Source organism: Medicago truncatula, chromosome 5 (assembly GCF_003473485.1).
Source record: "Medicago truncatula cultivar Jemalong A17 chromosome 5, MtrunA17r5.0-ANR, whole genome shotgun sequence".
NCBI classification, from domain to species: domain Eukaryota; kingdom Viridiplantae; phylum Streptophyta; class Magnoliopsida; order Fabales; family Fabaceae; genus Medicago; species Medicago truncatula.
This window is the reverse complement of record NC_053046.1, coordinates 36,330,337-36,352,458: the sequence shown is the minus strand read 5'-3', so window position 1 is coordinate 36,352,458 and position 22,122 is coordinate 36,330,337. Positions and strand designations below refer to the sequence as shown.

At 33.0% G+C, this 22,122-nt stretch overlaps 1 protein-coding gene and 1 pseudogene across 1 annotated transcript; both read left to right on the top strand.

Annotated features, from left to right (window-relative positions):
• The first annotated feature begins 10,538 nt into the window (after nucleotides 1-10,538).
• On the top strand, nucleotides 10,539-11,946 carry LOC11409681 (receptor-like protein EIX2; annotated as a pseudogene).
• A 2,363-nt stretch (nucleotides 11,947-14,309) lies between these two features.
• Nucleotides 14,310-20,776, top strand: LOC11413740 (peroxisomal nicotinamide adenine dinucleotide carrier). Its single transcript, XM_003616525.4, has 11 exons — nucleotides 14,310-14,600; nucleotides 14,700-14,777; nucleotides 15,336-15,410; nucleotides 17,642-17,772; nucleotides 17,857-17,911; nucleotides 18,028-18,138; nucleotides 19,020-19,088; nucleotides 19,159-19,251; nucleotides 19,378-19,446; nucleotides 19,656-19,710; nucleotides 20,275-20,776. Exons 1-11 carry the CDS (start codon nucleotides 14,520-14,522, stop codon nucleotides 20,466-20,468), a joined length of 1,011 nt encoding a protein of 336 aa, XP_003616573.1. The 5' UTR covers nucleotides 14,310-14,519; the 3' UTR covers nucleotides 20,469-20,776.
• Nucleotides 20,777-22,122: the final 1,346 nt, after the last annotated feature.

The following is a 22,122-nucleotide window of genomic DNA, read 5'->3' as shown; positions in this document are numbered from 1 at the left end:
TTACTTAAGTATTTTTGTTTAAGGGTCTAATTTCATATAGAGAAAATTGTTAATTAAGAGGCCTAAAGTGATCTAGATGGAGTACAGAAACATTGTTAGATTTATAAATATGTGGCTCAGCTCGTTTCTCTCTTTCTTGTGGTCATGAAACATTGATTTGTTGTTAATCCCAACACTTCCTAGGTATCAGAGCCATGATTCGACTTGGTGAGAGAGCGGGTGTGTAATATTGGTGCTTGGATCAAGTATCGGAGAAAAGTCGGGATTAATAACATACCAATTCTCCAGGATCACGAGATCAAGATTAAGAGACACATCACATATAAACCCAAAACTTTAACACATTAGCTACATGAGTCAGATATCTTACATATGCAAACATTTGACTCATTTATAATTGATTTAAGACTAAACCACCCCATTCACATTTAAATTTAACAATTTATCCGTCGAGTGTGAATCTCCCACATCTTAAACAATACTTCGCATCAAGGGGCTTTTTCGCCCCGTTGATATTTTCTCTAAACAAGAACGAAAAAGAAAAATAAAAATGATGAAAGTGCATAAACATGCACATTACCATGCCATTACGATCTCTCTCTCACATCACCATCTCCCATTTTTATTTATCTCACTCTTTTTTTTCCCCAATTAGGAATCTCCAAATTTATTCCAAGAAAGCAAATTAGTTTATTAATTTTTTTGTCTTTCTCTATGGTAGTTGTAACGAATGACGAATGTTGGTTGTGTTAGCTTAGGTTATTTTCTTTGATATACTAGCTAGCTAGCTAGGTTGGAGTGCACGGTCAACTGCAGTATACATCAATGTTAGTGTTTGGCATAGATTCCCAACAATAATACCAAGGCTATAATTTTCCATACGGTTCATATGATGAGGAATATGTGACTTGAACTTGGTCATTTACCACCACCCACCAGGTGCAGTTGAAGCTAGAATTCAAAGCCTCAAATCAAAATATTGCTAGTGCATACGTATGCACCATAAGCTAGCATTTATAAGTTAATTATTGTGTAAAAAAAACATTTATAAAATTACTAAATAAGACTATTATTTTTGTGTGTCATCTCATAAAGAAACATGTATTTGTCATATAATAAAAAGATAAGATCAATCACGCACGCATGCTCCTTCCAAATGCATGCACATAATTTGCCTTGGTCCCAATTGTCTTCTAATAACAGTGTACATGCATTAATTACCCAAAAGCACTTGGTGAACGGGCACCACAATAATTATTAGCATTTTTTTCTTAGGTGCGTTGGGGACTTGGGGCAATGGGGGAGATGAACTTTTCCCTTTTTATGATAAGCAAAATTTTGCCTTGTTAATTAGTAACCCAACATGATTAAGGAATGGAATCTTGTTATAAAAAAAAAAATTATAAATTGTTGTTGCTAACAACCAAATGATTGTGACATTAATCTTAATCTTAGTTTAATTTATTAGTGTTGATTAAACATACAACTATTCTATTAACCGAGAATAAGTCTAGCAGAAGATATTAGACTACCATAATATAACAAATTAAGGTTTAAATTTGATTGAGCGCGGTGTTTACAATTAATTCTGACATTGTCTCAAATATAATTATGCTTTATGAAGAAAAAAAAATACTCCCTTGTATTATTAATTATTAATTATTATGTAGTTTGATAATTAATATTATACTATCTCTTTCTCATATGGTGTGTTTTTGAAAGTTATGCACATTTTTGAAACTTTTTTATAAATAAAATAGTTGGTTGATCGAAGGTGGATTTAGACACAATAAATATTATCAATATAGCGTTGGTATTTTAAAATGATATTATGAGAAGGGTAAAAAATTAATTGCATTTTTTAATGGCTTAAATATGCAATTCGTCCCTGTAATTTTGACCGTTTTGATTTTCGTCCTTGTAAAAAAAAAAAAATCGAAAAACATCCCTGTAATTTTTTTTTTTATAAAAAGGTCCCTGGCCCCACTTTTTTGCTGACATGGAATGGTTTGTGCCACGCGGCAGTTTTTTGCCACGTGGCAGTCCACGTCATTTAAAAATTAAAAAATTATGAAAAAAATCCAATTTTTTTTAAAGATGAAGAAAAACTGGAAATTAGTTTTTCGAAAGAAAAAAAAAAGGAATTTTAATATTTTTTTTAAATTTAGAAATTACTTTTTCAATAATTTAATGTGAAGAAAAAGGGAATTTTCTGGAAATTAGTTTTTCAAAAATTTAATTTTCACTTTTTTCTTTCAAAAATTTAAATTTTAATAGTTTTTTTCCAAAAAAAAATTCAGATTTTTTTTATGATTTTTAAATTAAAAAAAAGGATTTTCAGAATTTTGAATTTTTTTATTTTAATAATGCCACGTGGCCAAAACCATGCCAAATCACAGCTGAAGTGGGGCCAGAGACCTTTTTAAAACAAAATTTTTTTTAGAGGGATGTTTTTAAATTTTTTTTTTTACAAGAACGAAAATCAAAACGCGCTCAAATTACAGGGACAAATTGCATATTTAAGTCTTTTTTAATATATGTGTAATTTTTATATTTTGTTGGACTTTTTTTTGGTACCATTAATCAAGGATATTTTTGTAAAATAACTCATAATTACCCTTTTCTATATAAAATTAATTGTATTTTTTAATATATGGGAAGTTTTTAGAATGACATATAATTTGGAACGGATGGAGTAATAATAATGGTTTTTCAATCATGTGCAAATTTGCATATGTTAAAAAGTTTAAAATAGTAAATTTACATTGTAACTTGTGCATTTTAAATTAAATGAATAATTTTTTAATAAATAATTTTTTTTTATAAGTTTTTATTTTTAGTTGCTCCAACATGCACATGTTAGAAAAACCCTAATAATAATTATAAAGTGGTTCAATGATTGTAATTTCACACACTAGATTATAATGCTGTTGGGTCATGGGGGAGCAAGGGGGACCATCCACATCGAGGCTAAAACAATCACATTAGTGAGAGAGACACCACATTTTTACCGAAAGATCAATATTTACTCTTTTATTCGATGTGGGACATATAACTCACACTTGCACACAACAACACCCCCTCGAGGCTAAAACAATCACGCTAGTGAGAGAGAGACACCACATTTTTAGTTGCTCCAACATGCACATGTTAGAAAAACCCTAATAATAATTATAAAGTGGTTCAATGATTGTAATTTCACACACTAGATTATAATGCTGTTGGGTCATGGGGGAGCAAGGGGGACCATCCACATCGAGGCTAAAACAATCACACTAGTGAGAGAGACACCACATTTTTACCGAAAGATCAATATTTACTCTTTTATTCGATGTGGGACATATAACTCACACTTGCACACAACAACACCCCCTCCCCCCCCCCCCCCCCCCAAGTGTGAGTCCATCAATTCATCATGCTCACCCCCAAAGCGGAAGCTTTTTTACTTGCTTTGTATCACCGTTGCTGGGTTCTCCGCAAACGGACCGACACTGCTTGTTCCGTCGTTGCTGCTTTCTGCGCAAACAGACCGGCTACCTGCCTCGGTCATACCCTTCGTCAAACGGGGCTCTGATACCACTGTTGGGTCAGTGAGAAGCTCGGGGGACCGTCCAAAACTTAAGGCAATGGGTTAATGGATCCTCTTACTTGCACATCTATTCATCATGCTCTCTCTTCAAGCGGAAGCTCTTACTTTGCTTGCTGGCTTCTCCGCAAAGGACCGACACAAGGAGTTTATACCGTCGTTGCACATCTATTCATCATGCTCTCTCTTCAAGCGGAAGCTCTTACTTTGCTTGATGGCTTCTCCGCAAAGGACCGACACAAGGAGTTTATACCGTCGTTGCTGGTTTCTCCACAACAGACCGGCTGCCTGCCTTGGTCGTACCCTTCGTCGAACTGCGACTCTGATACCAGAGTTGGGTCATGGGGGGAGCAAGGGGACGGTCCACATTGAGGTTAGAACAACCACACTAGTGAGAGAGACACCACACTTTTACCCAAAACCTTAAGACAATGGATTTATGGGTCTCTTACTTATAAGGTGTTCAACCTTGACTCTTTTATCCGATGTGGGACATATAACTCACACTTGCACACAATAAAAAATGTGAAATTGAATCAATCTAAATCAACCATTATATTCTAATCCCATTTACTAACTAAATTCTACTGTGAATCAATCTCGAAGTAACCATTATATTCTAATCCCATTACTAAAAATACAAAGACATTCCGACAACCAGGGGTAAGGAATTTCACATTGTTAATTAATTGCTTTTCTGATTTGAGATCATAATAATTGCAAATTGCAATATCACTCACTTCAGTCTGATATACTCCCTTCCTTTCCAAATTCATGAATTATTTTGATGAGTGCTGGTTGACACTTGTCGTCATTCATGAAGTCATGACACTTTCATGAACCAGAGGGGGTCCGGTTACTATACTATTGTAGTGTATATATATATATATATATATATATATATATATATATATATATATATGAGGAATATTGGCTATACACTTTCTAACACACATACACATACCATTACATTTTTTTTTGTTTAAAATTCATATAAGTTCCATTAAATTTACATTAACCAAAAGTACATTGGGTGTAGGCATAGGAGTGTAGCATCCTCAGAGCACCTCTAGCGGAAGGTATTTCACTCGAGTTCGACAAGCTTGCACATGGTTTTTCACTACTTCACCCTTTGAGATGATCACAGGTTTGACAACCATCACGATTATTTTGGCAAGTGACGGTGCTTTGAGTGAATTTTGATTAAATATGTATAAAATACAAATATGTAAGGTAAAATTGTTGAATCCAATATGAATTCTTTAGAGTTGCATTATTAATAAAAATGAGTGAGTTGAGATAAGTTGTTGTTGTTAAAGCTTCACCATCGATGTATTGTACTCCATCCGTCTCAAAATAACAAGTTTTTTATTTATTCCACACATATTAAAAAAAGAGTATAAGTGAAATATATAGAAAATAATTTTAAGCATCCTTGTTAAATCCTGGTACATTCACTGTTGTGCATGAATGTCTAAATTGTCTGAGTTTTTGGGTACAAAAATGTGTTAAAAAAAACATACTAACATAGATACGTACACTTGTGGGCTAAATAATCTCTATTGTGGATTGTTGAGTCATTTAAACACTCGATTAGCTTATGAGTCAACTTTATATGTGTCCCTAGGTATTTGGATTTTGTTCAATATATACACAGAACACTTTGCAAAGAACCAAAAGCTGAATCATTATTGTCAAGATTTTGAATGAACAATATTTGATTAGTGGCCCACCTAAATAACCAGACTTGAATACCAATCATATCAATCAGGAAATCACAAAATGATTAGGTATGAATATGCGTTTTAACAAGAAGAAGAAAGTTCTTTCCCATTTTAGAAAGATACAATGTACTTCCTTCTTTCTTAGTTTCTTATAAAATGAAAATCTCGATCATTTCACACATATAAAAAATGTGTATAAATTCAAAAGATAAAATAACAATTTTATTAAATTTACGTTATCAAATATTTATATTCTTTTTTTACCATGAATACAAAATGAAAGATGTTGGATTAAAAATAATACAAGTAATATTAATTAACAAATATTACAATTAAAAATGAGTAATAATTGCATTAAAAATTGAAAAAGATCCTTCATGTTGCGACAAATTTATTTTACAGATATAGCATTCATCGTTAAAAAGAGAGACTAACAATCATGACAAACAATGGAAACCCAAAATATCATTCATTTCATAGACATTATGTGTACCGACCTAACTTCTGTTAATATTTACTCCTCCGAGCACCACACTAATCGTCACATTGTTAAATAGACCCCACCTCAATATGGATGCGTTAAGTTGAATATTGATGGAAGTTGTGGTGATTACGGTGACATTGATTCTAGTGGTTTACTTAGTGACAACATAGGAGATTGGATAGATGGATTTTCTTCTAATGAAGGGCAAGGGATGCGTTTTTTGCTGAGCTATTTGAGGTTTACCAAATTTGATGTTGGCAATCAACAATGTTATTCAACGAGTTATTTGCAAGACAAATTCTTTAAAAGTCCTCCATCTTTTTTAACATCTGGATCACTCACATATGCATGTATATGCTTCTTTGTTAGTAAACATTTTTGGTTTAAATGAGCATATTCCTAACATTTATTTCCAACATGTGCTTAAAGAGGGCATCGTTGCATATATTTCTTGTCCAAATCCGAACACTCGTCAAGATTAGGTGAGACCTTTTGACAGGCTCCTCCATCGGAATTAAAGTCAGTGTTAAGACTTGATGCCCCAGACTGAACCCTATTTTTAAAAGTTTTTTTTTTCTTTTTCTTTTGTCATTCTATAAGAAAAAAATTCAATTTTATGTAGCACCAAAAATATGTGTTCTACAAAAATGACAATAGATATAGACTTGGAATTTTTCTCTTCTCCCAACTGTTTTTACTCGCTCCCAACTAAACTTTCAAAAATACTCCTGTCTGACTTAAGTCATGCAAAGGTAATTACATCTTTTCAGTTGAGAGCGAACAAAAATAGTTGGGAGAAGAGCAGAATTCATGGACTTGTGGTCCATGGAGAACCAAAGAATTGAAAGCCCAAGTATGGTCAATACCCACACTTTGTCCCCAGTTTTCACACATGCCTATTAAACACTAAGAAAATATTTGAGTGATTTTTAGTTTTAGTGACCATGGAGAACCAAAGAATTGTATTTTGATGAGAGAAAAAATAATAGTTGAATGATTAAGATATATTATTTTAATGAGAGATAATGATTGATTACGATAAAGATAGAGACAAATCATCAAAACTCAAAACCACCACTCTTCACCACCAGGGCCGTCCCTATAGAATTAGAGGCTCGACTCTAACATTAAAAATAGGCCTCTCATAAAATAAAAACACAATTTTTTAAAAGAGCAACCTCTATTCATACTGAAAATAAGATATTAAAAAAAATTAAAATTAATTAAAGTAGCAAAAAGGAGAACCTAAAAAAATTAAATTAATAAAAGAAGCAAAATAGAGGTAATGGATGTTGAACCACTGCTCAATATAGGAGGCCGAGCTCAATAGAACTGTTTGCACCCCCTCATGACCGGCCCTGTTCACCAATTTTAAATAATTTATTTTCTCCATCTTCTAGATATCTCATTGCACTTTTCTAGTTTTCATAAATCAGACTAATCTGAAAGTTTTTCTGAATAATTTTTTTTTTTTTTTTTGAGATTTTAGTAAACTGCAATTTGAGTTTTTTCAGATTTTGTATTACACTCTTCGTAACTCTAGCAATTATGTATATTTGCAAGATTTTTTTGTTGTTGCAATATTTGCAAGATTTTATTCATCTAAAAAAGTGTGAATGAAACCATTAGGAAATAACATTAATGATTAACACAAAATTATGACATAGAAAGAAAAAAAAACGAAGATAAGGCGATTCAAAACATTAGTTTTTAGCGGGGAAAGATTTTTTTCAGTAGCTCCATAATTGATCTTTACACTCTCACATCTCAAACTTCTAATAATGCTCTTCACACTTAACAATATTATGTAAAACTTAAGTTTCAAATTAATTCTTGAGTGTGAAGTTGATAAGTACTTTAGGCCGAATAAATGTCATTCTGTGATCCACACTCCAAACTCTCTTATCCTCGTGGACTGAATCAAATAGAGGAGTATTCAAGATTTTAGCTGAATCTCTCGAATCAAATAAAGCAGATACAAGGGGAATGTTCGACGCCTTATTGTTAAACTCCATGTTGTCTGAAACAGCTGAAGTTGATCTATCATTTTGTTACCGGGACCAATGCACCATCTAGTACCTGACCGAAAAATGAATTTAGAATTACAAATACTCCGCCAAACAAATCTCTTATTATGACCAATATTGGAATCAAGAAAATCATAATTTGAATACCTAGCTTTGAACAACCTAGAATTAGAATGTTCTGATTTGTCATTAACCTCCAACCTTGTTTTCCTTACATAGCAAAATTAAATGCAATAAGGTTTTTAAATCCCATACATGCATCGTTCTTGTGCATAGAGATCTTATTTCAGGAAAACCATTGAATACCTTTAGTTTGATTGTTAGAATGACCCCACCAAAGAGGAGAAACCTATGATATAATCTTCATCATTGGCATTATCATACCATGTCTGCCTTTCTAAAGTTTCAATTGTTCATTAAAAACAACTTTGTCCTTCAATGCATATTTTTAAGTAAAGGATGAAGAGATCAACGATGTGTAGGAGGGTGAGATCAATGACATGAGCGATGGCAGAGTAACGACAACGTCGATGAGGGACGAGTGAGGAAGATGAATCAATATGTGTGAAAATTAACGGAAAAGTAACTGTGTTAACAAGTAAGGGATGTGTTTGTCTATTTTATGAGAACTCGAGGGAGGTTAGTGTAAGTTTTAAAACTAGAGGGGTTTTGTTTCATTTTCATAGTAAGGATATGAGAAAAATAGAAAACTCTTATTAGAAGTCTACTTACACCGAAAATATTGTAAGGTGAAAATATTGATTTTCTTATTTCTCACCCTCATCAATATGAAATTATCTAATCCTAGAAATATTATATTTCCATATATATGTTTAATAATTGTCATGATCATGACTCATAATAAAACAGTGGTCCACTTGTGCATCTTTGAATTCCAAATTTCCTTCCTTGGGACGGCAGTTTCCAGGTTATATATGCATTAAAATAGCATGCAAATAAAATAATAGTTTTCTTAGTCTCAGTCTTCTCATTTTGTTGAATGATGCTTTTATTTAACTTGCTCTAATTGAATCTTCCAATTAAATCTTACTCTTAAGTATTTTGTCTCTGAACGTGAGAAGTAAGGCGTTCAGTTGTTACTTAGGCAGAGCAAGATGATGAGTACTGTTGGGTCTATGAAGTTAGTTGGAACAATCTATGTATTGTTGCAGTTAGAGCTTCTTTTGTCCAACTATTGTGGAGTTGTAGTTGCAAAACATGTTGGTTTAGGTTGCATAGAGAAGGAGAGACATGGTCTCCTACAGTTGAAGGCTGGCCTTGTGGCGGAAGACACTTACTTACCTATTGTCTTCGTGGGAGAGTAAGAGAGATTGTTGTGAATGGAAAGGGGTCGTTTGTAGCAATCAAACTGGCCATGTTGAAGTGCTTGATGTAAATGGCGATCAGTTTGGTCCTTTTCGAGGTGAAATCAATGCATCCTTGATCGAGTTGCGGTATTTAAAGTATCTGAACCTCGGTTTGAATCAGATTAGAAACAATGTGTTAGATTATTCATTATTATTAAATAAATATTATATTTTATAATAGCAGTTACGGCGGTTATTGTGTAACAAGCAGTTAGTAAGTTAGTTATGTATTGTGTGTGAATAAAAGGGTAACCACAGGCTGTTGTGAATTATTCTGAAAAGTAGAAAGTGGTTATTTGGAAGGGAGAGACCAAGGTCTCGAATTCTTGGAGGGGAGAGAACCAAGACTCTCGAATTTCTTAGGAAAACTATTGTATTATTAATATTAATTTGAATTTTGATATCAGTTTCTATCACAATGGTATCCTAGAATTGCTAGGCTCTCTAAAAAACTTGAGATTCCTTGACCTCCAAGCTTCGTTTCATCATGGAAGAATTCCAAATGATCTTGCCTGTCTTTCACACTTGCAATATCTTGATCTTTAATTTAACAGACTGGAGGGTGAAATCCCTCATCAACTTGGAAATCTCTCTCATTTGCAGCATCTTGATCTCAGTTCGAATCATCTTGTCGGAGCCATTCCTCATCAGCTTGGAAGCCTTTTAAATTTGCAGGTGTTTCATCTTGAATACAACTTGGGACTAAAATTTCATGACAAGAATCCTGCGGGAGGTGAGTGGTTGTCCAATCTCACTCTTTTAACGCATCTTGACCTTAGTTGGGTACTTAATCTCAATTACTCTCATGGTTGGTTACAAATGATTGGTATGCTCCCAAAAATAGAAGAATTGAAGTTACAACTCATTGTCTGTGATATTTAGTGAAAATTGGGTCCCACCTTTTCAATTGTTCACTATATGTTTAAGGTCTTGTATATTAGGACCTAGTTTTCCAAAATGGTTGCAGAGTCAAAAATATCTTGAGGTGGTGGACATTTCTGATGCTGGAATCACAGATGCAGTTCCAGTATGGTTTTGGACTCAAGGAACAGATATTAGGTTCTTGAATATTTCATACAATAATATCACAGGTCAAATTCCAAATTTGCCTGTAAGATTTCCTGAATTTTTTCAATCAATTCTGGATTGAAATCAATTTGAAGGTTCAATCCCTCCATTTTTTCGAAGTGCAACATTGCTACAATTGTCGAAGAACAAATTTTCAGAAACTCATTTGTTGTTAGATTGCGCATATTGGATCTATCAAAGAATCAATTGTCAAGGAAGCTCCCTGATTGTGGAGTCATTTGAAAACATTGGAGTTTCTAGATTTGAGTGACAATACTTTGTCTGGTGAAGTGCCATCATCAATGGGATCATTGCTTGAACTTAAGGTATTGATATTGCGCAACAATAGCTTAAACGGGAAGTTACCTTTATCCTTGAAAAATTGCACAAACCTGGTCATGCTAGATCTTGGAGATAATAGATTCTCAGGACCAATACCGTATTGGTTAGGGCGACAATTGCAAATGTTAAGCTTAGGAAGGAACCGATTCTCTGGAATCCTTCCACAGAGTCTTTGTTCCTTGACAAACGTTCAGTTGTTGGATCTCTCAGAAAACAATCTATCAGGACAAATTTTCAAATGCTTGAATAATTTTTCTGCAATGTCTCAAAAGGTTTTCTCTACTATATTCAAATACTCTAATTTACTTTACCCAGTTGGATTTGGAAAAAGCGTTCTCTATGAAGGCTATGATTTGGTTGCATTATTAATGTGGAAAGGTGCAGCACGACTATTCAAGAATAATAAACTCATTTTGAGGAGTATTGATCTATCAAGCAATCTATTGACAGGAGACATTCCGGAAGAAATAGGAAACTTGATAGCATTGGTGTCATTGAATTTATCAAGCAACAATTTGACTGGGGAAATTACTTCAGAGATTGGAAGGTTAACATCACTTGAATTTCTTGACTTGTCAAGAAACAATTTCTCTGGTTTAATTCCTCCTTCTCTAGCTCAAATTTATCGCCTTTCCATGTTGAATGTGTCCGATAACAACCTATCTGGAAAAATTCCAATTAGTACGCAGTTGCAGAGTTTCGATGCATCGAGTTATAAAGGTAATGTCAATCTTTGTGGGAAACCACTTGACAAAAATGTCCATATGAAGAAGTTGCACATCTGAAACCAGAAACACATGAACAAAGTAGTCAAGAAGATAAAAAAACCAATTTATTTGAATGTGGCATTGGGATTTATCACAGGATTTTCGGGACTTTGGGGCTCTTTGTTTCTCTGCCAGAATTGGAGACATGCATATGTCTTGTTCTTGAACAACATATTTGACACAGTGTATGTGTTTATGGTGCTGAAGGCAACTAAATTTCAAAAGTGGCTTAGAGGCTTGCTGGTAACCTTTTTAGCCCCTTGATTTGTTTAGTTCGATGACCAATTCTCAAATCAAACATGGAACAATTAGTCTTGTGCTTTCTTATCCTATACATTTTAGGAAATCATACAGACCTTAAACATATTTATACTATCAATGATACCAATGGAGTTATTCTGATAAGTAGAAATCGATCTCGGTACCTTAAAGTTTACGATATTCGTTCACACTACGCATCAACCATTTGCGTTGATATCAATTGAGTTTAGTTTTATTTAATGTCAACTTATCCTTCCCATTTTATTTTTGTAGATATTTTTTTCCGCTGATTTATTTGCAAGCTCAAAATATATCTATTATTTATTTATTTTGTTTATTTTACTTCACTCAAACTGAAGCGTGTACTTGGATCACTTTGTACTTTCCACAGGAAAAGTTTGTCTAAACATCTCCAATTGAACCATTTGTAACTTTATTTGAAGAAAGGTAGCAGAACAAGTAGCTGCTCTGATCAAAGTTCTCTGATATGTATCAATAATTTAAATAATCAGTTTGTGAAGTATATGTTGTGAGACACTACTAATACTGTTATTCTGTAAACATGTTCTAGAAACTAATCATTGGATACCATAATGATGCCACTCTTAGTCCTGCATCACTTTCAGTATATATAATGAGAAGTAATAGCTCACTGATCGGATATGATTACAATTTAATGATTGAGAGATATGATTACAACTAGCTTTCATATTATTAAAAACATTAAATTGAGGGGTGGGGTTGCAAGATTTGTTGGTTTGAAGCGAAAAGTAAATGAGATTGATTCAGATGTTTTAAGGATGATTATGATTAATTGCAAGTTTCCTATCAAATACCATAAGACCATATATACGATGGTTAACCTCGTGGGACGAAGATTCTCGTCCCTCCATATGTTGGATTGTTTCATACATATATATAACTTAAGGTTATAAAAAACTATGGACTTATCCTCCCAAACGTAATTGACTCCATTATATCATGTTTCTCCTCAACTATTTAAGGGGTTTATACTCACACAGACGCAAGAGGCATAAGAATATCGTATTGCTCGTAAAGTTGAGACTCACACTCGCATAGGTCTCTTTGAACCTAACCATCATACTAAGAATCGCTAATTACTTAAAGACACTTGAGAAAAATACATAAATAACAATTATGGTTAAAGCAAGATGTCAATTTATAAACTCTAACCTAAAATCAAAGTCTAGGGGTGTCAAGACCGAGTTCGAAAAGCATTAAGCATGATAAATATATAAATTAAATATAACTCAGATCGTAATTAAATGAAGAAATTACACATTAAAAATATCCAACGAATAAATAGAGATTTGTCTTAGAATCCTAATCTTAAGGTGTTTAGTTACTCATGATAACTCAATACATAATCATGGAAAAACGAAACATACTCGAGAACAATTGGAAGGAGGTTCGGAAACACTCACATTTGGGTTATTAGGTTTTTTTCCTCCTAACTGTGGTAGAAAAAACAACAAAAAACTTTTTTTTTTCTTGCACAACACAAGTAAGGCATGCACCTTAGGTGCATGAGATTGTCTTCCTCACGTAGTCATGCACCTGGATGGTTACCTACAAAAATACTCCAATGCTCAAGTCAATAAGAGCTTTGAGGTATTTTTAGAATGAGAGAGTGTATCTCTTTTTCAATGGTAAGCTCCTTATATATAAGATCAGAGTTTCCACCCGCCATACAATTTGAGTTGTCGTTAAATTCTAATCAAAGGGTCGAGATTACATGTGTGTTCTTTTTCTCTACTTTGTGGACCCACATTACTTGCTTTTAGAGTAGGCACTTTTTTCGGATTCTACCCATTTGTGTTAGGATTATAGAATCTGAAATATGCTTATATATAAGTAGAAATTAGAATCTATCACATTTCAGCGGTTGCGAATTTCACTTTTAAAAACAACAAAAAAAATAAAGTAAAAAAATCATAAAACTTGTCAAATAAAATCAAAAGAATATAAAAATATCACCGAAAAATTTTAAAAATCAAATTAAACTAATGCAAATTTTTCATATCTTTCCTGAGAATATAAAAAAATTTAAAAATGAGTCTAAATGATGGAATTTTGTATTTTAAGAGGCGAAGTCCCGTAAGAAGCCGTTTCAACGGGAGTGATGATCCTTGATTTTTTTTTTCTTCTTCTGATCTTCTGAGAAAGTTTCAGAGAAATCTGATCAAGTTGTCGAAAAATCGAATTTTCCACTAGGACATAGCGGAAGCAGCAAACAATGACCTAACATCACAATTGGGGTTAGGATTAGAACACAGACAATGGTTCTTAAAATGGTTACCCATGTTACAATAGGCTCGGTCTTTGTGTTGATATGATTCAGATTATATGATTCAGATTATATAATCCAAACTATTTTTTCCTAAATTCTTAATACAAGATGTGTTTAGAAGTGTTCAAATTTTACGATCCAAAAGAAAAGAAAAAAACGCTCTATTTAAAAATGTTTTCCACTCCTAAACAAGGAGGATTATAAAATCTGAAAATTCAGACAACTATAATTTCTCTTGCAGTAATCTGAAAAGCACACAATTCAAGAAGAAATTGTCATCAAAGCAAATTACACTTACACAACAGCATATTCCTGTCTCTCAAGGGTACAGTAGTCAATTCACATACCCCATAACAACAACGTTAACGTGATTTCCTTTCCCAAACGCAACGTTGACACTGAAAAAAAAACAATGTACGACCATGTACAACAACTACTTTAAACTCCCAAGTAATTGAAAACTACTCTTTTCTTAAACCGACAAATTCACTCCCATTTTCTCTCTTGATACTATGTTTTCCTGAGAAAAATAAAAACATCCTCAAATTAATTTTCTCGAGAAGAAAAAAACATCCTCAAAACATGTCGGACGCTTTGATCAATGGATTGGCTGGAGCTGGAGGAGGGATCATTGCTCAACTTATTACATATCCTCTTCAAACTGTATGATTTTGGTTTCAAAGTTTCAATCTTTTCTCAATTGGGTTTCGTAAGATTGAAGAAAATTTGATTTTTTATTTGTTTTTGTGTTGTGATCTATAGGTGAATACTCGTCAACAAACCGATCGTGATCCGAAGAAGGGCAATAAGAATCTTGGAACTTTTCAACAAATGTGTCAGGTTTATGTCTTTTTTAACAAAGATCATGTGATTGTTTGGTTAATGTTTGGCCGTGAGGAAAATTTGATTTTGAGTCAATTGTTTGGTAAAAGTCATTTATGTTTCAACAAAAAAAATTGAGTGTAAACATCAATTCTAGAAGCAAAATTTGTATTTTTTGTTCCACTTGAATTGATTCTTGAGGTGCAAAATTGATTTTGCCTCTAGAATTGATTTTACTTGAAGCTAGAAATCATAGGTTCTTATCCTAGAATTGATTTTTTTTTTTTTCCACTCAAATTTATTGTTCAACTCACTTTCATATGAATGTATCTGAACATAAATCATTTTACCTTCAACTCAATTTTAGACAGAATCAAGTTTACATAATCAATTCACTCAAATTCTGCACATGTAGAATCGATTTTGGCTCCTCCAAAAGTGGAGACAAAAACACACAGAAAAATGGAAACTTGATAATGGTTTTTGGGACTGAATGAAAGTTGGTAATTTTTTATTTTATGTTTGTTATATTGGGATTAGTTGTTTAGAGATTGCGGTTATGCGAATGCATTGTAGGTTGTGAAACAAGAGGGATGGGAGAGGTTGTATGGAGGCTTGGCGCCATCACTTGTCGGTACAGCTACATCTCAGGTGAGCTCATTTTAGCTCATTGTTTTTGGAGATATGTCGATTTTTTAGTAAATCAACAATGTAGTCCTTGAAATTTTAAGGATCGGTCAATTTAGTATTTCAAATTTGCGAAATAGCAATTTAGTCCCTTAAATTGAACAATGTTAGTCAATTTCGTCATTTTATCAAATTTTGCACCACATTTTAAAGGTTTTATGCTTCTCCTGATGAAGCAAGAGACTGTTATTGAAATCAATCAATATATAGGTCGTTTATTGATTTAGATGGATGTTTATTAAATAGATATTTTGATGGAGGGACTAAATTGAACGGAGTTTTTTAATTTGAAGAACTGCTAGTAATTTGCTATTTTGTAAATTTGAGGGATTAAATTGCTCGACCCCTACATTTTTTAAAATGAGTTGACCCTGACAATTTTAAGGACTGAAATGCTGACTTACCTTTTGATTTTCATGTCATATTGCCCCATTCTTAACTTCGTAATCTTACAACTGGTTGTATTTTTTGTATTTCGTTTCTTGATTTATTTAGTTTTGTTGTTGAAGAAGTGGGAAAACTATAGTTATGCAGTAGTTTTATTGTATCTGATTTGTTTTGAAGATGTTAACACTTCTTTGCTTGTTTGCTAAGAGCAAGATTAATAATGGAAAGCGAAACTAAAAGTAGTCAATTTAGTGCACATGTTAAATTTTCTCTAGAATCATGTAATTTGAAGTTCTTTGCGGCCAAACATCATGAGCAATGAACTAGTAATAAGTATAACACTATCACATTGTTAATCTATTCGATGTCATGAAGTTTCAAGAGTTTTTTTCGTGTTTGTTGTCAACTGCCAACCCTCCAAGTTTACTACCCGTATTATTGTAGAAGGTTATTTGAGGGGTTGGTTAGGTATGATGATGAACAAGAAAATCTTTATGTAGTTTTTATGACTTTAGGGAGAAAATAAGGATTTAAAGTTCAATACATTCATTAGGGATTGGAAAGTCTTAATTCGAAGGAAGTGTTGCTGGAATTAATTGATTACATTCGATTTTAAGAATAGACAAGACTTCGTACTTTCACTGGCAAGTGTTAGGGCCTTTATTATGGTGAGAAAATCTGGGAAGCTTCTCTTGGTTTTGGCATTGTTATTGGGTAAAAGAGGAGTAAAACCAGACAGGAGAAAAGTTGTTCAGATACCTATTATGTTTTGGGTACAATTGGATGTTGTTAGGGTAACTCAACCTACAACCTTTAGTCAAGTCTTCCCCCATAACAACCCCTTAGTCGCGCATAGTTAGTCCTGGTGGCAAGTTTAGACTTTAGATTACAATTACTTATATTAAGATTTAAGGTCTTTTAACCGCATTTTCATTTTAGTAGCCCTTGTCTTAACATTATAGGTCAACACTGAACGGTAGTCAAAGCTCAAATTGTCAAGATGAACAGATTGATTTATTAGACCTCAAATATGGCGTCCATCAAAACAGCTTAAGAACCAAATGTCCTTTTCTTTTCCTCTGTTATTCACTCGCATAATGATCCAGTCGATCAGAAAACAGTCCTCTTAACCAAGGTTGTTTCAAGATCGAGTTTTTGATCAAGATCAAGAGGGGGTAGCAAGATTGCAACTAGGATCGAAAGGTCCTACCTAACTAATTAAGAAGGATCGGGAAGGTATAGCAAGATCGTAACCAAGATTGTATGATTCTGCCAAAACAAAAAATATTAGTGTGTATGACCCGAGAACACCCAGGACACACAATTGTGCAGTTTCACGATCCAGAAACGATTTTGGTACGACCTCGCATCAATCTTGCTCAAAAATGGGACCTTGCACCCGATTCATATCGGAGGGTGTGAACAGGATTGTAAAATCTTACAATTTTACTATTTAAATCTAGATATTGATAACCTTGATCTGAACTTAATGGGGTGTAGGTTCATGTAAAGCTTAAAGCCTACTTATGCCGAAAATCTATAGTGCCTTTGACTCTGCAAAGTTAATGAGACATATTTGAAAAGAACAAAAGAATAGTTACCTATTGAGTTATCATAGATTATTCTTGATATTGAATTTGTTAATGATGTTGGACAGTCTGCGATGTTACTCTTTTTGTATTTCTTAAATCAAAATGAATTTAAATTGTATAAGTAATTGATCCTGCTTGTTGAATTTTCTGGCAACCTATTCAATTTCTTTATATATAAGTTTCCCCTTTTTTAATTTCTGCAATTTTATGGTACAGGGTGTTTACTATTATTTCTATCAAATATTCAGGAATAGAGCTGAAGCAGCTGCACTAGAGAATATGAGACTAGGCAGTGGTGATGGATCAGTTGGAATGTTCTCCTCACTTATTGTTGCTGCTTTATCCGGGTAAAATTTACATTGACTGTACAAACAAATTACTTGAATTACTCGCATGGTATGACTCAATTTCCTGATAAATCTTTCATGCAGCTGTGTTAACGTGCTGTTGACAAATCCGATATGGCTAGTTGTTACTCGTATGCAGGTGATTAGCATTATTACATTTTCACCTCTATTAGAATATGATATAAACACAAGTCTTAAATTCATTTTTTATATTTATTTATTTTTTTCACATAAAAAGTGCTTTTTACTGTGCAGACGCATAGAAAAGAGTCGAGGAAAACTCTCCCTGATCCGAGGTTGTCAGGTGCCATTGAACAAACATCACTTTCTACTGTTGAGCCCCTTGCTTATGGAACTAGCCATGTGGTAGGTAAAGTCTATCTTTATTGATAGCCTCTGTAATCTTATTATAAAAGAACTATTACTAGTATGGTATATTCAGTGGCAGTTTTGTTAAGTTATGCTAGTTGGCTAGACCCTGTTGGGATAAACAACTTAATTCAACACTCATAGCATAAGTGCTTAACATATAAGTGTTTATGTATAAGATATTTCTATAACAAAAGATAAAATAAAGTCAAACTATTTTCATATAAGCTATAAGTTTCATAAGCTATTCCGGAGTGCTTATGAAGATAATTTGAAAACAGCTTATATTCCGGAGTGCTATATCATGTCATGAGTTGTTTCCATAGGCTCTCCCGAATAGTATCACAAGTGGTTATGTCAGTAGAGAAGCTGAAATAAGTTAATCCAAACAGGTCCTAGTTACCAATGAGATTTTTGGTGACCTGAGCTTTTAGTCTTGATTTAAGATTCTTGATTAGTATGATAATTTTTGCAGCATTTATTTATCAATCAGAATAGGTGATTGCGTAGTTTTGGGGGGCCAACTTAGTTGGGCTGTCAAAACTGCCATGTGAAGCTTTTGCCCTATAATCTTTGCTTTAAAAAAAGAAAAGAAAGAATAGATGATTGGAAAGTATTTAAATGATTTGATCAATAATTCATACTCATATGTTTTCTCTTAGTATGCTAATTTTTGCATCATTTATTTATCAATCAGTTTAGGTGATTGGAAAGTATTTCAATTAATTGATCAATAATTCATACTCATAATGTTTTCTCTCTTATCATACACTGATTTTCGGAAGAGTCCCTTCTCTTGTTCCTGTCAACTATTCCTGATGACAGTTTACACTTTCATAAATTAGAGTATAATCGAAAAATCTAATACATATTTGCAGATTCAAGAAGTTTATGACGAGGCTGGAGTTTTGGGTTTCTGGAAGGGTGTATTACCAACATTGGTCATGGTACGTTGATAGTTAATTTTTTTCATGCTAAGGGAGTTTGAATGATTTGTTGTTTTGTTACATATCTCAGGTAAGCAATCCTTCTATACAGTTCATGCTGTATGAAACCTTGTTGGCGAAGTTGAAAAAAAGACGTGCTAGCAGTAGCGTAACTGCTTTAGAGGTATTTTCTCATTTCACTTCTGTAGGTAAAACTAAAATGACATATGAATGATTTCACTCACATTTTCTATTACGTAAGTTTTAAAATTTCCGCAACATTAGACTAAAGATTGCTTTGTGTAACTAGATATTTCTTCTCGGAGCTGTCGCTAAGCTTGGAGCTACAGTTGTAACCTATCCTCTTCTTGTTGTAAAGGTATATCATGCATTCATGCCATTTTTTGCGTTGTGTTTGTTAATATACTCCATTGTCAATAGTCGATATGTTTCATTTCTTAATTACATTGTGCTGGCATATCATTATTCTTAAGAACAAAAGGAGGAAGGAACTGACAAAATTAAACCAGGAAAGTGCATCCAAAATATTGTTCTGAATCTGTTTTGTTGATTTTGTTGCTATCGCAGGCAAGGCTTCAAGCTAGACAAGTTAACAATGGAGACAAGAGACACAATTATAAAGGTTTAAGTTGCGACAATCTTTTCTTATTATACCGTGAATACGGTTCATAATCCAATAGCTGCGTGTTTTATATGTACTTTCGATCTGGTTTTCCAAATGCGAGGTCATGAGCCCTGCTTTGCTTGAGTTAGATTATGATTATTGCTCTTGACTCTTGTTTAACATTGTTATAAATGCTTCTGCTATTGCTTCCCTGTCAATATGCATATTGGCCAAGTCAGCATAAGGAAATACTATGTGGCATGGCATCCATGTTTATTTGCTCTTAATAATTTGAACGGTGTTAGGTAGTATGAAGCACTAGCATGGACACCGGACACAGCAGAAGGGATTGTATGTAATTATTAGTGTCAGTGTCGTGTCGGTGCCCAGGACACTCGGACATGCCTTTAATCTCAAGTGTCAGTGCGACATATAGTTTCAATGAAGACTATAGTGATAATAACATTATAGAACTCATGTGTAGACTAGATCAAAATTATAGTGATTTAGGGACAAAAAAAGATGTTTTTACTCCTTATATTCTTTGATTACACTCTGAAGCAGTATGTTCTTCAAATTCAGGTACACAGGATGCTATTATTAAGATGATACGCTATGAAGGGTTTAATGGATTTTACAAAGGTATGGGAACCAAAATTGTACAAAGTGTTCTTGCTGCAGCTGTTTTGTTTATGGTGAAAGAAAAACTAGTTGAGCAGACTCGTTCCTTGCTTGCGAAGAATGTTCCCAACACTTTAAAGCCAAAAGTTGTGTGATTTGGCAAATCAAGTATTTTAGTTTCCCTCAGATTCAATGATTCACGAACCATCTTTATTTAGCATATTCAATTTAATCATAGGAAATAGACTGTGCCATTGAAAAATTTGTTACTTCATGAATAGGAGATTAAAATACGGCTTTAAAGTTTAAATATGATTATTATTCAAGACATGCTTCCAAATGGAAATTTGTGTTTAAACTTACATGCTAAGTCACTTGTATGTCATTTATAATATTTGCTTTCTCACTTTTGATGTAAAATTCTATGTTCAATAAATGGAAGTTGTAGTATTTTTTTCTGGCATCAAATTGTATATTCTATCATGTCCATCAAACCGACCCTAATATAGTCGAATGGTCAGCTAGTACTCACATATTGTTTGGTTCCAAATTATCTTGCTAGTGGATGATAAAGAAGTAACCATGCACCTCCACAATAGCAAGAATACTTATGATATGTTTGGATTGAGGGTTTTGGATAGAACATGAGGGGGAAACTTACGATTCTCTTCTAAATCACGGATGCTAACATATTTTCTCGAATCAATTAAATGTGATTGAAGTATTATATGATAACTTTCATGTTATTCTTTGAATTTTTTAAAGGTCGAATTAGTTTTCACTTTTCTCATAGTACTATATATTTTTGCCCTGCTAGGGACTCAAAGTGGTCATATATGGCCAACACCCTATTGAATAGGTTGAACAGACAAGTGAGAACTGAAAGCTTCTATTAGGTTATATTTGACTATAAAAAAAAGGAGTTAAATGCAATATTAACAAGTGTTTTGTTTTCTTTTTGAAGAAGATTAACGTGTTTTATTTATAAATAAAAAAAAAACCTCCAGCTATTTAATACAGTGATAAAAAAGTATGGATTTTATTTAATTGGGTAAAAAAAACTTATTATGGATTTTATTAAAGGGTCCTGCTAACCGGTGCCCCCGGGGCATTGGTTAAGCATACCATAAAAGAGAATTATTACCATAAAGAAAACTGTTTTTGACTTTATTATAAATTAATTACACAATTTCAATGTATTAACTACTATATAATTTCCTTTTTCATATCCTTAACCAGTGTCCCGGGGGCACCGGTTAGCATTTCCCTTTATTAAATTATGTGAGAAGGCGGACGATGCTTCAATATGTAGTGAATGCTCTTAAATCTTTTTAACTGTGTTAAACATTTTTATTTTTACTACTTATTTATGTTTTTTTTAAAACAAAACTCTTTTATGTTTTTAACATAGTTAATATATTTCTACCAAAAAAAAACATAGTTGATATATCTTTTGAAGCATTTCCAAACTTTTACATGATGAAATGCTTCATTATTTTATTAATCAAATAGTATTCCCTTCCCAATAAAAGTTTTTTTCTTTGAAAAAAACCTTTTAGGAAAAGTCAAATCTATATAAAAGTTTTACATATTTTGACTGACTGATTGTATTTTGGAGTGGTCTTTTTAGTATATCTTGTGCTAAAGAGGTTCCACTATCGTAGTAATATATTCCATTTTTAATTCTTAAAAAAAATAAAAAAGGATTTTCACAAGCAATTATTTTGTGAAAATATTTGTTTTTTTCCTCGCGTTTTAATAAAACATTATCATAAAAAAGTTAAATATTACATTTTCTTTTCAAAGGAA

What these genes read in the sequence shown, in the direction of transcription:
- LOC11413740 (XM_003616525.4), top strand. Translation starts at nt 14,520, where the DNA reads ATGTCGGACGCTTTGATCAATGGATTGGCTGGAGCTGGAGGAGGGATC. An exon ending in TTACATATCCTCTTCAAACT is followed by an intron (nt 14,601 to 14,699) that starts GTATGATTTTGG and finishes TGTGATCTATAG; the next exon opens with GTGAATACTCGTCAACAAAC. An exon ending in TCGGTACAGCTACATCTCAG is followed by an intron (nt 15,411 to 17,641) that starts GTGAGCTCATTT and finishes TTTATGGTACAG; the next exon opens with GGTGTTTACTATTATTTCTA.